This window comes from Pongo pygmaeus, chromosome 19 (assembly GCF_028885625.2).
Source record: "Pongo pygmaeus isolate AG05252 chromosome 19, NHGRI_mPonPyg2-v2.0_pri, whole genome shotgun sequence".
Classification (NCBI taxonomy): Eukaryota; Metazoa; Chordata; class Mammalia; order Primates; family Hominidae; genus Pongo; species Pongo pygmaeus.
Genome location: NC_072392.2, coordinates 85,848,565 through 85,862,341, shown reverse-complemented (window position 1 = coordinate 85,862,341; position 13,777 = coordinate 85,848,565). Strand labels below are relative to the sequence as shown.

At 45.3% G+C, this 13,777-nt stretch overlaps 2 protein-coding genes across 3 annotated transcripts in view; one reads left to right on the top strand and one right to left on the bottom strand.

The window, feature by feature from the left end:
* The window catches only part of PSMD12 (proteasome 26S subunit, non-ATPase 12), a 376,293-nt gene that overhangs the window by 46,270 nt on the left and 316,246 nt on the right, over positions 1–13,777 (top strand). The gene's annotated exons all lie outside the window — the stretch shown is intronic.
* The window catches only part of PITPNC1 (phosphatidylinositol transfer protein cytoplasmic 1), a 315,851-nt gene that overhangs the window by 22,811 nt on the left and 279,263 nt on the right, over positions 1–13,777 (bottom strand). For both annotated transcript variants that reach the window (XM_063656481.1, XM_054459617.2), the window contains exon 6: positions 4,507–4,662. In XM_063656481.1, the coding sequence (XP_063512551.1) occupies positions 4,507–4,662 (156 nt within the window). The remainder of the gene's footprint in view (positions 1–4,506; positions 4,663–13,777) is intronic.

Genomic DNA, 13,777 nt, shown 5'->3' with positions numbered 1-13,777 from the left:
TGTAACACAAAGGATAAATGCTAGAGGGGATGGATACCCCATTCCTCACATTGTGCCTATTTCACATTGCAGACCTTATGAAAACATCTCATGTACTCCCTAAATCTTTACACCTACTATGTACCCACAAAAAATTATTTAAAAAATAAATATTGATTCAATTTTTCTTTTTATCTTTTTTTTTTTTTTTTTTTTTTTTTTTTTTGAGACGGAGTCTCGCTCTGTCCCCTAGGCTGGAGTGCAGTGGCGCAATCTCGGCTCACTGCCATCTCGTCTCACTGCAACCTCCGCCTCCCTGGTTCAAGTGATTCTCCTGCCTCAGCCTCCTGAGTAGTTGGGATTACAGGTGCCCACCACCATGCCCGGCTAATTTTTGTATTTTTTTAGTGGAGACGGGGTTTCACCATGTTGGTCAGGCTGGTCTCGAACCCCTGATCTCATGATCTGCCTGCCTCGGCCTCCCAAAGTGCTGGGATTACAGGCATGAGCCACCATGCCTGGCCTCAATTTTTAAACAAACATAAATGAATGTGTGAGATACAAGATAATTAAGTATCCTTTTAGGTTTGACTTTCATGTAATAGAAGGAGGGGAAAAAAGGCAGTTTAGCTATCATTGAAAGGATGAAAAAAGAGACCTGAACTAGAATAGAACATAATGGGAATGACAAGCTTGACACAAAAGGGATGAAATTGTTTCTTATGGTGACACATAATGGCAATAGAAGGCTAAGGAAAATAGTATATACCATTTGTGTGTGTGTGTTTGTGTGTGTGTGTGTGTGAGATACTGTTCATGTGTTTTTATTTCATGGTATTCTTTTCCATCCTGGGTAAATATGTCTTTTTACGTTTCTTGGATACTCACAGTATCCCTGTAACATTCCTTTCTTCCTGCCAAACAAATCCAGTGATTGTCAAAAACCTCTCATGGAAGGTTCAAGCATGTTTCAGTAAATGAAGGATTTTAATTCGGTGAATTTGCAGAAACAAGGAAAGCATTTATAATGAAGTGTTTATGACTCCAGGCCTCTGGATATCTACTGAGGCTTTTATGACTTGAAAGTAGGAAACACATAATGAATACAAGAAACAACACACAGCTATACACACTTGAGTGCTGAGTGTCTCAAATTCATGGAAATCAAAAGAACAGCATCGAGGCATCAGTAAATGTACCCTATTACACGAAGCACAACACAGCTGTCGGCTGGAAACAAGAATTCAATAATGTGCTAATGGCTCGCTTTCGAACATTTTTTTCCCCTTAACTGTGAATAGATTCTTAAAAAAACAAAGGTGTTCAGAGAAAGGCATCCCTGGCACCTTCAACCCATGCAAATGCTAGCCTCAGATACTCATTAGCGACTCACGTGCGAGAGCAGGTGTGTTTCTGGAGTGTCAATAACACTTCATTATATTTGGAAAGGGCAAGGCATAAATCTTACAGGTATTTTCAAGAAACAGATTCTCAAAACTAGCCTGAGTCATCTGTGAGAAAAGAAACAGAGTGGACCCTGGGGCAATCTAAATATGGCCTTTTAAATTATTATTATTATTATTATTATTATTTTGGAGACGGAGTCTTGCTCTGTCCCCCAGGCTGTAGTGCAGTGGCGCGACCTAGGCTCACTGCAACCTCTGCTTCCTGGGTTCAAGTGATTCTCCTGCCTTGGCCTCCTGAGTAGCTGGGACTACAGGCACCCGTCACCACACCCAGCTAATTTTTGTATTTTTAGTAGAGGTGAGATTTCACCATGTTGGCCAGGCTGGTCTCGAACTCCTGACCTCAAGTGATCCGCCTGCCTCAGCCTCTCAAAGTGCTGGGATTACAGGTGTGAACCACACCCAGCCTTATTTTTATTTTGTATTATTCTCTTTTTAACTGACAACTCTGGCTTTGATAAATATGCTTTGTGAGTGGAAAACACACTATGAAGCTGGGTGTGGTGGCTCACGACTGTAAACCCAGTACTTTGGGAGGCCGAGGTGGGCAAATCACTTGAGGTTAGGAGTTCCAGACCGGCCTGGCTAACATGGTGAAACCCCGTCTCTACTAATAATACAAAAGTTAGCCTGGTGTGGTGGCATGCACCTGTGCCTCAGCTACTCAGGAGGCTCAGGCACAAGTTGCTTGAACCTGGGAGGTGGAGGTTACAGTGAGCCGAGATCATGTCACTGAACTCCAGCCTGGGTGACAGATTGAGACTCCATCTCAAAAAAACCAAACCAAAACAAAATAATACTAGGATAGTGGCCCTAGTAAGAGGAGGTCTTTTTACCTTAAAAAGCCACACACAAAAAGGGATGCCGTGGGAAACCAAGGAAGACACTGCCTTAGACAGACACAGAACTGAGGCTGGAAAACATTTACTTTGGGAGCTGGAATTGCTTTCCTGTGCAATAATCAGGACACAGGAGGAAAACAGGAGATCCTGGAGCTTGATTTCTACATATCACATTTCATCCTGCCTCCTGGCTGGCTGGCTGGGTTCTGGAGCACGGGAGAGGAGTGGCATGCTTCTCTGTTCAAGAAAACACCCAGGGCTCTCATGTTTGTGCCAGAGTCCACCATTACCGTGAGCCTGAGTTATGAGGGTTCAAGAGACCGGCAGTCTAGTTCTTGGACCTAAATTCCAGAATTAAACTTTTTATTGTTAACTGGCCCCCAAGTAACGAATAGCTCAGTGCATTAAGGTTAAATTCCAGTGACTCCAAAATAATTTTGGCAAGCTACTCTTTATCAGTTTTTAAGTGGAAAAATAAACAGATAACCAGCCTATCTGGAATGTAGAGACAATTTGGGTAGTATTTATTCTTATGAAAATGAGAGCAGCTACAAAGGGCAATGCTCAACATTGCATTTCCCATTTTTTTCTCCCATGAGGGAGAGAGTCATGTTAGAAATCCTGAGAAAATATCACTCTTTACCAAGTGGGATTCTGCTACAAAATGAACATGCTGGCCGGGCGCAGTGGCTCATGCCTGTAATCCCAGCACTTTGGGAGGCCGAGGCGGGTAGATTACGAGGTCAAGAGATCGAGACCATCCCGGCCAACATGGTGAAACTCCGTCTCTACTAAAAATACAAAAATTAGCTGGGCGTGGTGGCATGCGCACCTGTAGTCCCAGCTACTCGGGAGGCTGACGCAGGATAATCACTGGAACCCGGGAGGCAGAGGTTGCAGTGAGCTGAGATCGTGCCACTGTACTCTAGCCTGGTGACAGAGTGAGACTCCGTCTCAAAATAACAGCAGCAACAACAACGAGAAAAAACCAAAATGAACATGTTTAGCCAAAGTAGGTATACAATTGAAATCTGCATCCCGAGGCTGTTAACAATTCTTTGGTAGCAGAACTATTATTATTATTTCCTTTTTCCTTTTTTTGAGATGGAGTCTTGCTCTGTCGCCCAGGCTGGAGTGCAGTAGCACAATCTTGGCTCACTGCAACCTCTGCCTCCTGGGTTCAAGCAATTCTCCTGCCTCAGCCTCCTGAGTAGCTGGGATTACAGGCACGTGCCACCACACCCGGCTAATTTTTTTGTATTTTTAGTAGAGACAGGGTTTCACCAGGTTGGCTAGGCTGGTCTCGAACTCCTGACCTCAAGTGATCCACCTGTCTCAGCCTCCCAAAGGGCTGGTATTACAGGCATGAGCCACCACACCTGGCCACTTTGGTAACAGTTATTAAAGAAGCAGAAATGCTGGGGTATACTGTCTAATGGGACTATTGGGATTTCTTGTTCTATCTCTGGGCATCTTCCGCTTAGGTGCTTACATTTGCACATCTTTTGGGTGGCAATTAACCTTAGGGGCTGTGCTCACAGATAAGCCCTTTGGCTGTTGCCCAAGTTTCTCTGTCTGGGAGTAGATGAGTCCAATACCAAACTGAGAAGTGTATTTCCCAAATACACTTGCCTAATAGACATGGAGGTTACAGAATGAGAGATGAGGCGTAAAACATCTATTAGTGGAAGAAAATTGAACCCATGCATAAAATGCATTTTCATCCAAAAAGTGTTTTTTATTTTTTTATTTTTTATTTTTCTTATTTTTTATTTTTATTTCTTATTTTTTATTTTTATTTCTTATTTTTTGAGACAGAGTTTCTCTCTTATTGCCCAGGCTGGAGTGCAATAATACGATCTCGGTTCACTGCAATCTCTGCCTCCCGGGTTCAAGCAATTCTCCTGCCTCAGCCTCCTGAGTGGCTGGGTTACAGGCACCCACCACCATGCCCAGCTAATGTTTTTGTATTTTTAGTAGAGACAGGGTTTCACCATGTTGGCCAGGTTGGTCTTGAACTCTTGGCCTCAAGTGATCTACCCGCCTCGGCCCCCCAAAGTGCTAGGATTACAGGTGTGGGCCATCCTGACTGGCCCAAAAAGTTTTTGAGATGCAGTGACCTGATGTATTTGTGCACCTGTTGTGTATCACGGACTCCAACTTGGCAATATAGACAGTTACCTTGTCCATAGCCCAGGAACTGCTGTTGCACCACTTACCTTGTGTACAAATTGTTCCACTCTGGTCTGAAGCCCCCAGACCTCAAACTTCACAGTCACCAGCTTGTAGGAGCACATGATAGGCTGATGACTATCTCTCCAGCCTTCCCTCAACTGTCCCCGTCCTGTCTTCTCTGACTTGAAGTGCTTAGGATCCTAGAAAAAAAAAAAAAATCAAAGCAATTGATATATTAAAAGTTTGACCATCAATATTAAATGTCAGGAAAAAGTATTAAATACCATAGAAACAGGGCTGGGTGCGGTGGCTCACGCCTGTAATCCCAGCACTTTGGGAGGCTGAGGCGGGCGGATCACCTGAGGTCGGGAGTTCGAGACCAGCCTGACCAACATGGAGAAACCGCATCTCTACTAAAAATACAAAAATCAGCTGGGTGTGGTAGTAATCCCACCTACTGCCTATAATCCCAGCTACTCAGGAGGCTAAGGCAGGAGAATTGCTTGAACCCGAGAGGCGGAGGTTGCGGTGAGCCAAGATTGCGCCATTGCACTCTAGCCTAGGTAACAAGAGCGAAACTCCATCTCAAAAACAAACAAACAAACAAACATAGAGACAGAAAGCAGATTAGTAGTTGGCAAGGATTGAGGAAAGGAAGGGATGTAGAGTGATTATGAATGGATATAACATTTCCTCTTGGAGTGATGAAAATATTCTGGTATTAGACAGTGGTGATAGTTGCACAACCTTGTCCATATGCTAAAAACCACTGAATTGCACATTTATTTAAAAGGGTGAATTATATTGTGTCTCAATTTTTTCTTTTTTCTTTCTTTCTTTCTTTTTTTTTTTGAGATGGAGTCTCGCTCTGTCGCCCAGGCTGGAGTGCAGTGGCGCGATCTCGGCTCACTGCAAGCTCCACCTCCCAGGTTCATGCCATTCTCCTGTCTTAGCCTCCCGAGTAGCTGGGACTACAGGTGCTCACCACCACGCCTGGCTGATTTTTTTGTGTTTTTAGTAGAGACGGGGTTTCACTGTGTTAGCCAGGATGGTCTCGATCTCCTGACCTCGTGATCCGCCCGCCTCGGCCTCCCAAAGTGCTGGGATTACAGGCGTGAGCCACCGTGCCTGGCCTCAATTTTTTATTTTCTTCTTTTGTAGAGATGGGTCTCACTATGTTGCCCAGGCTGGTCTCCAACTTCTCACCTCAAGTGATCCTCCCATCTTGGCCTCCCAAAGTACTGGGATTACAGGTGTGAACCACATACCTGGCCTCACAACAGCTTTAAATACAGGAGGCAAAAACTGGAAACAGTCCAAATGTTCATCAGCAAGAAACTAGACAGATAAATTGTGGTCTAGGTGTACAATGGAATACTACACAGCAATGAGAAAGAACAAATGCCTGATACATGCAAAAACATGTACAACTCTCACTGATGCTATGTTAAGCAAAAGTAGCCAAATGCAATAGCATATACATTGTATGATTCAAATTGAACTTCAAGAACAAGCAAAACTTTATGTATGGTGATAAAAGTTAGAAGAGCAGTAATCTCTTTGGGGGTGGGGGTTTGGTGCAAAGGGACATGAAGGAAACTTCTGGGATGATTATATGTTGACCTGGATGTAACGTGTACATACTCATTGAGTTTTACACTTAAGATTTGTATTATACTTCAATTACAAGAATGAAAAAAACAGGTAAAAGGGTTTTGTTGTTGTTGTTTTTGAGATGGAGTCTTGCTCTGTCACCCAGGCTGGAGTGCAGTGGTTTGATCTTGGCTCACCCCAAGCTCTGCCTCCTGAGTTCAAGCAATTCTCCTGCCTCAACCTCCTGAGTAGCTGGGATTACAGGCACCCGCCACCATGCCCAGCTAATTTTTGTATTTTTAATAGAGACCGGGTTTTGCCATGTTGGCCAGGCTGGTCTCGAACTCCTGAACGCGAGTGATCCACCCGCCTTGGCCTCCCAAAGTGCTAGGCCTCCCAAAGTACAAGCATGAACCACTGTGCCCAGCAAGGGTTTTTTTTTTTTTTAAAGTTTAATCATCTAATATTTGTCTAATGATTGCCATTAACCAATCATTTGCTGATTATTTCATTAGAAGATTATTTTTTTCAGAGATACCTTAGAACATGTAAACTATATAAAACCCAGTAATTATGCTTAAATATGTATGTATGAGCTAGTTTTCATTACTTTTTTTTTTTTTTTTTTTGAGAAAGGATCAGGGTTCACTGCGGCCTTGACCTCCCAGGGTTAAGTAATCCTCCCGCCTCAGCCTCCCAAGTAGCTGGGACTACAGGTGCACACTACCATGCCTGGCTAATTTTTGTATTTTTTGTAGAGATGGGGTCTTGCCATGTTGCCCAGGCTAGCCTCAAGCTCCTAGGCTTAAGTGATCTGCCCACCTCAGCCTCTCAGAGTGCTGGTATTAAAGGCGTGAGTCACCGGGCCCAGCCAGTTTTCATTATCATAAAGAAGATGTGCAGCTGCTCCAGGGCCTGCTGTCCAGTTGTGGGTCTGGGGCTAGTCCTGGTCCTGTTCACGGGGATGTTGGACCCCAGGAAGGGAAAGAACCTCACAACACACAGCAGAGTCTACAGGGTGAAGCAGAAAATTGGCATCTCCCCTCCCGGGAGAAACCTGGCAGTCAAGGGGTCCTGTGTTGAGAAGTAGATAGGATGAGACACAAAACCAGATTGGCTGGGACAGCCCCAGCCCTTTTAATGGAGACCAGACTGTGTCTCAGGGGTGGGCTTGGGAGGTAAAAGCAGGCTGCTTGCAAATAAAGACAGGTTTATTCTCTCAGATCTGGCTGTGGCTCCGCCAAGGCCATCTGGCACTGGCCTCTAAAGAGGGCTTTCAGGCTGCCCTTGACTTTCCTTACAGATCTGCCTCCTCCGTTAGGACCTTTTTGCTCTGGTGACCACCTCCACAACTGTAGCTCCCCTAAAAAACACAGTGCACTACCAGGGCCAACTTCCATGCCAGCTGACGCCAGGCCTTCATCAAAGTAGCAGGTGAATGCTTGCCCTCCTGCCTCTTCTCAATCCCTCCATCCACCATTCCCCACTCTGCTGCCACGGTGGCCTCCCAGATGTAAACTCCCCTCCTCAAAATCTGTCCGTGGCACCATGAGTGTAGCATAAAAGTAATATGCCCTGGCAGGAAGGAAGTACAAGGCCTTTTATGTTATTAGTTATTTTTCTGGCATCTTTTCCGGACCAGCCTCCCAAAGCCACACCTCTCTCGTGAGCCTTAAGAAGCTCCTGCTGGCCTCATTCTCCGAAGCCCCAGGAGTCTGGAACCTCCTAGGTAGGCACTGGTCCCCCTTCCTGAAGTTCCTTTTCCCCCACCAACTCCTGCACTCTGCCTGATTCTCCTTTCCTTGCTTCAAGACTTAACTTAGGGGCGGGCGCAGTGGCTCATGCCTTTAATCCCAACACTTTGTGAGGCCAAGGCAGGAGGATTGCTTGAGGCCAGAAGTTCAAGGCCAGCCTGGCCAACATAGCAAGATCCCAGCTGTATTAAAACAAAAAACAAAACAAAACGAAACAAAAAAACACTTGGCCAGGCACGGTGGCTCAGGCCTGTAATCCCAGCACTTTGGGAGGCCAAGGTGGGTGGATCATTTGAGGTTAGGAGTTTGAGACCAACCTGGGCAACATGGTGAAAGCCCGTCTCTACTAAAAATATAAAAAAATGAGCTGGGCATGGTGATGCACGCCTGTAATCCCAGCTACTAGGGAGGCTGAGGCAAGAGAAGCACTTGAATGCAGGAAACAGAGGTTGCAGTGAGCCGAGATTGTGCCACTGCACCCCAACCTGGGCGACTCTGTCTCAAACAAAAGAGAAAAAAAAAAAAAGTACTTCAGTGTCATCCCCTCCAAGGACCCTTTCCTGGGTGGCTCAGAATGAGGCCTCCTCCTTTATGCTTCTGAAGCTTCCCCTGTCATGGGTCTGGCAGGTGGCCACATCGCAAATGTTGAATACATGCTTGTTGAGTGAATGCTTCAACCCTATTTGACGTATCACACACATGTGGCTGGGACATCAGAATCTTAGCCAAAATTCGGTAAATACCTAAGTGAAAGACTAATTAAAATTCTATGTTCACAATAACAAGCGCTGGAAAAGATAGGGAGAAACTGAAACTCTCATACATTGTGACAGAAATATAAATAGTGTGGCCACTTTGAAAACATTTCAGTAGCTCATCAAAAGATTAAACAGGGTTACCATTTAATCTAGCAATTTCACTGCTAGATATCTGCCCAAGAGACTTAAAAACACATATCCACACAAAAACATGTACATGGGGGGCTGGGTGCAGTGGCTCACGCCTGTAAACCTAGCACTTTGGGAGGCTGAGGCAGGTGGATCACTTGAGTCCAGGAATTTAAGACCAGCCTGGGCAACATGGCAAAACCCCTTCTCTACAAAAAATACAAAAATTAGCCAGGTGTGGTGGCACATGCTTATAGTCGTAACTACTTGAGAGGCTAAGGTGGGAGGATCACTCGAGCCCAGGAAATTGAGGCTGCATTAAGCTGTAAACATGCCACTGCACTCTAGCCTCAGCGACAGAGTGAAACCCTATCTCAACAAACAAACAAAACCCCAAAAAACAAAATATGTACATGGATGTTCTAATTCATGATAGCCAAAAAGAAAAGGAAACAATACAAATTTCCATGAACTGATGGATACACAATATATGGTATATCCATACAATGAAATATTATTCTGGCATAAAAAGAGACAAAGTCTTCTTTTTTTTTGAGATGGAGTCTCGCTCTGTCGCCCAGGCTGGAGTACAGTGGCATGATCTCGGCTCACTGCAACCTCCGCCTTCTGGGTTCAAGCAATTCTCTTGCCTCAGACTCCTGAGTAGCTGGGACTACAGGCATGCACCACCACGCCCGGCTAATTTTTTGTATTTTTAGTAGAGATGGGGTTTCACCATGTTGGCCAGGCTGGTCTCGAACTCCTGACCTCAAGTGATCTGCCCGCCTCGACCTCCCAAAGTGCTGGGATTACAGGCGTGAGCCACCATGCCTGACCATGAAGTCTTCTTAAAAGAAGATATACAGGTCGCTGAGAACCATGAAAAAATGCTTAGCATTACTAATCGTCAGAGAAATGCAAATCAAAACCACAATTAGATACCATCTCACACCAGCCGCAATGGCTATCATTAAAAAGTCAAAAAACAATAGATGCTGGTGAGGCTGTGGAGAAAACGGAATGCTTATACACTGTAGGTGGGAATGTAAATTAGTCAGCACTGTGGAAAGCAGTCTGGAGACTTCTCAAAGAACTTAAAACAGAGCTACCCAGCAACTGCATTACTGAGGAACGGATACAGAATAGATGGTATATCCATGCAGTGAAATATTATTATGTCATAGCAAGAAATGAGGCCAGGCACAGTGGCTCATGCCTGTAATCCCATCACTTTGGGAGGCCGAGATGGGTGGATCACCTGAGGTCAGGAGTTCGAGACCAGCCTGACCAATATGGCGAAACCCAGTCTCTACTAAAAATACAAAAAATTAGTTGGGCGTGGTGGCATGTGCCTGTAGTCCCAGGTGCTTAGGAAGGCTGAGACAGGAGGATTGCTTGAACCCAGGAGGTGGAGGTTGCAGTGAGCCAAGATCACACCATTGCACTCCAGCATGGGCGACAGAGCAAGACTCCATCTCAAAACAAAACAAAAACAAAAACAAAAAAACTGAGAAATGAAGACTTGATTCTAGAAGCTCGCTCGGCCACTGGACCAAATTGAGGGCTAGCTAAAACAGGTCTAGGGTGGAAGCAGCTTTCCATAAGAAGCGGCCATGTCATTTACCATCACTGTGGCAACACTGTGAAGTTACTGCCCCTTTCCATGGCAATGACCTGACAACTTGGAAATTACCACCCGCATCCTAGAAATTTCTGCATAAACCACCCCTTAATTTGCATATAATTAAAAGTGGGTATAAAATGAGTGCAGCACTGCCTCTGTGCTGTTATTCTGGGCACACTACTTAGGGGGCAGCCAAGCTCTGCAAGGAGCAGCACCTCTGCTGCTACTGCTTCAACCTTTTTTTTTTGGTCCTTTTTTTTTGAGACGGAGTCTCACCCTTTTGCCCAGGCTGGAGTGTAGTGGCGATCTCGGCTCACTGTAAGCTCCGCCTCCCGGGTTCCCGCCATTCTCCTGCCTCAGCCTTCCAAGTAGCTGGGATTACAGGCACCTGCCACCATGCCCGGCTAATTTTTTGTATCTTTAGGAGAGACGGGGTTTCACTGTGTTAGCCAGGATGGTCTCAATCTCCTGACCTCATGATCCACGTGCCTCGGCCTCCCAAAGTGCTGGGATTACAGGCAGGAGCCACCGCGCCCGGCCTATTGCTTCAACTTTTAACACCACTGGCTCACCCTTGAATTCTTTCCTGGGCAAGCACCCATTTAGGGGCTTGCCTGTATCAGATACACAACATGTGTTATATCCATACAATGAAATATTACTGTGCCATAAGAAAAAATGGAGTCTTCTCAAAGACATACAAGTGGCCAACAAACATATGAAACAGAGCTACCATTCAACCCAGCAACCCCATTACTGGGTATATGCCCAAAGAAAATAAATCATTCTACCAAAAAGACACATGCACTCTTATGTTCATCACTGTGCTATTCACAAAAGCAAAGACACGAAATCAATCTAGGTGCCCATGGAATACTACACAGCCATAAAAAAGAATGAAATCGTGTCCATGGGGTACTATGCTCACCACAGGGTGACAGGATCCATACTCCAAACCTCAGCATTATGCAATATTCCCATATAACTATTCTGCACATGTACCCCCTGTATCTAAAAGTTGAAATTTAAAAAAAAGAAGAAATGAAGTACTGATACATGCATCAACACAGACGAACTTCAGAAAACATGCTACTAAGTAAAATAAGCCAACCACCAGAGGCCACACTGTATAATTCCATGGATATGAAATGTCCAGAAGAGGCAAATCTATGGAGAAAGTAAGCAGATTAGTGGTTTCCTAAAGCTGGGGGAAGGGAGTGGTATGCGGAATGACTGCAAACAGAAGCAGTTTCCTTTTGGGGTGATTAAAATGTTCTAAAGTTAGATTAAAATGATGGCTCACAACTAGATAAGTATATGAAAAAAACGGTGAATTATACACCACTTTCTGTTTTGTTTTTTTTTTGAGATGGAGTTTCACTCTGTCACCCAGGCTAGAGTGCAGTGGCGCAATCTCAGCTCACTGCAACCTCCGCCTCCTGGGTTCAAGCGATTCTCCTGCCTCAGCCTCCCAAGTAGCTGGGATTACAGGCAGGCACCACCATACCTGGCTAATTTTTGTATTTTTAGTAGAGATGAGATTTCACCATGTTGGCCAGACTGGTCTTGAACTCCTGACCTCAGGTGATCCACCTGCCTCAGCTTCCCAGAGTGCTGTGATTACAGGCATACGCTACCGCACCTGGCCAAATTGTACGCTTTCAATGGGTGAGCTTTACGGTATGTAAATGACATATTATAAACATTTAAAAAATACAAAAATACAATCTGAAAAATGCTATGTTGCTACCTCGATGGATTTTTCAGGGCATGCACTGGCTCTGGGTTTGCTGATGGTCTTACCTAAAGTCATATTACTATTATTATTATTATTTTGAGATGGAGTCTCGCTTTGTCGCCTAGGCTGGAGTGCAGTGGCATGATCTTGGCTCACTGCAACCTCCGCCTCCCGGGTTCAAGCGATTCTTCTGCCTCAGCCTCCCAAGTAACTGGACTACAGGTGTGCACTACCATGCCGGCTAATTTTTGTATTTTTAGTAGAGATGGGATTTCACCCCCAGGCTGGTCTCGAACTCTTGACCTCGTGATCCGCTCGCCTTGGCCTCCCAAAGTGCTGGGATTACAGGCGTGAGCCACCGTGCCCGGCCTAAAGTCATATTATCAGAGTCATGATCCTGAGCACGTTTCCTGAGTGTGTTCCATGAGAACCAGGTACTGCATTGCCATCCACCTTGACCACATTTCTTTGCCCTGGGGGTGTAGGAGGGGCGTGTGTGGTCACAGAGCACTTCCCTCCACTCAGAACAGACGCAACCCTACACTGACCATCAGGGTTCCCTGAGCTTCCTTCAGGGTCCTTCCTTCTTTGTCTCTGTTGCAGGAAGACAGTGGGTCTGGGGGTTAGGGGGAGAAAGGGACTCAAGTGGGACAAATATTTGATTAATAGGATATAAAGTCTGTTTTGCTAATGGAGTAGAACAATATTGACAAAAGAGATTCTGGGAAGGGGGAAGGAAAAGAGAATGAATAATAAGTATCCGAAGGGAGTAAGTGAGTCTGTGAAGGGAGGGGCTTATGACTTTGACTGTGGGTGACATTTCTGAATCTTCTCTATTAATTTTGCCATGTTGTGTTTCCATTGCCTAAACCAACCTGGAAACCACCACCAAAATCATACGCATATGCCTGGAAAGACTATGCTAATTTAAGAATGTGATTCGGCCGGGCATGGTGGCTCAGGCCTCACGCCTGTAATCCCAGCACTTTGGGAGGCCAAGAATTTGAGACCAGCCTGGCCAACATAGTAAAACCCCGTCTCTACTAAAAATACAAAAAAAAATTAGCTGGGCGTGGTGGCAGGCGCCTGTAGTCCCAGCTACTTGGTAGGCTGAGGGAGGAGAATTGCTTGAACCTGGGAGGCGGGTGTTGCAGTGAGCCAAGATCGCACCGCTGCACTCCAGCCTGGGTGACCGAGCGAGACTCCATCTCAAAAACAAAAAAAAGAGAGAATGTGATTCATGAGGCTGGGAGTAGTGGCTCATGCCTCTAATCCTAGCACTTTGGGAGGCCAAGGTGAGTGGATTGCTTGAGGCCAGGAGTTCGAGACCAGCCTGGCCAACATGGTGAAACTCCATCTCTACTAAAACTACAAAAATTAGCCAGGTGTGGTGGCGTGTGCCTGTAATCCCAGCTACTTGGGAGGCTCATGCAGGAGAATCACTTGAACCCGAGAGGCGGAGGCTGCAGTGAGCCGAGATCATGCCACTGCATTCCAGCCTGGGTGACAAAGTGAGTGAGACTCCATCTCTAAAATAAATAAATAAATAAATAAATAAAATATATATGATACATGAAAAAGGCTAACATAGGGCCTGGCCCATAGCAAGTGCTCAATTGATGTTAGCCATTATTGCATCTCCCAAGGCAGTGAAAGGAGCCTTTAAGTAATGTATCCAATCCTATAGCCCAGGGCAGAGACAACATGCTTTTCCATAGC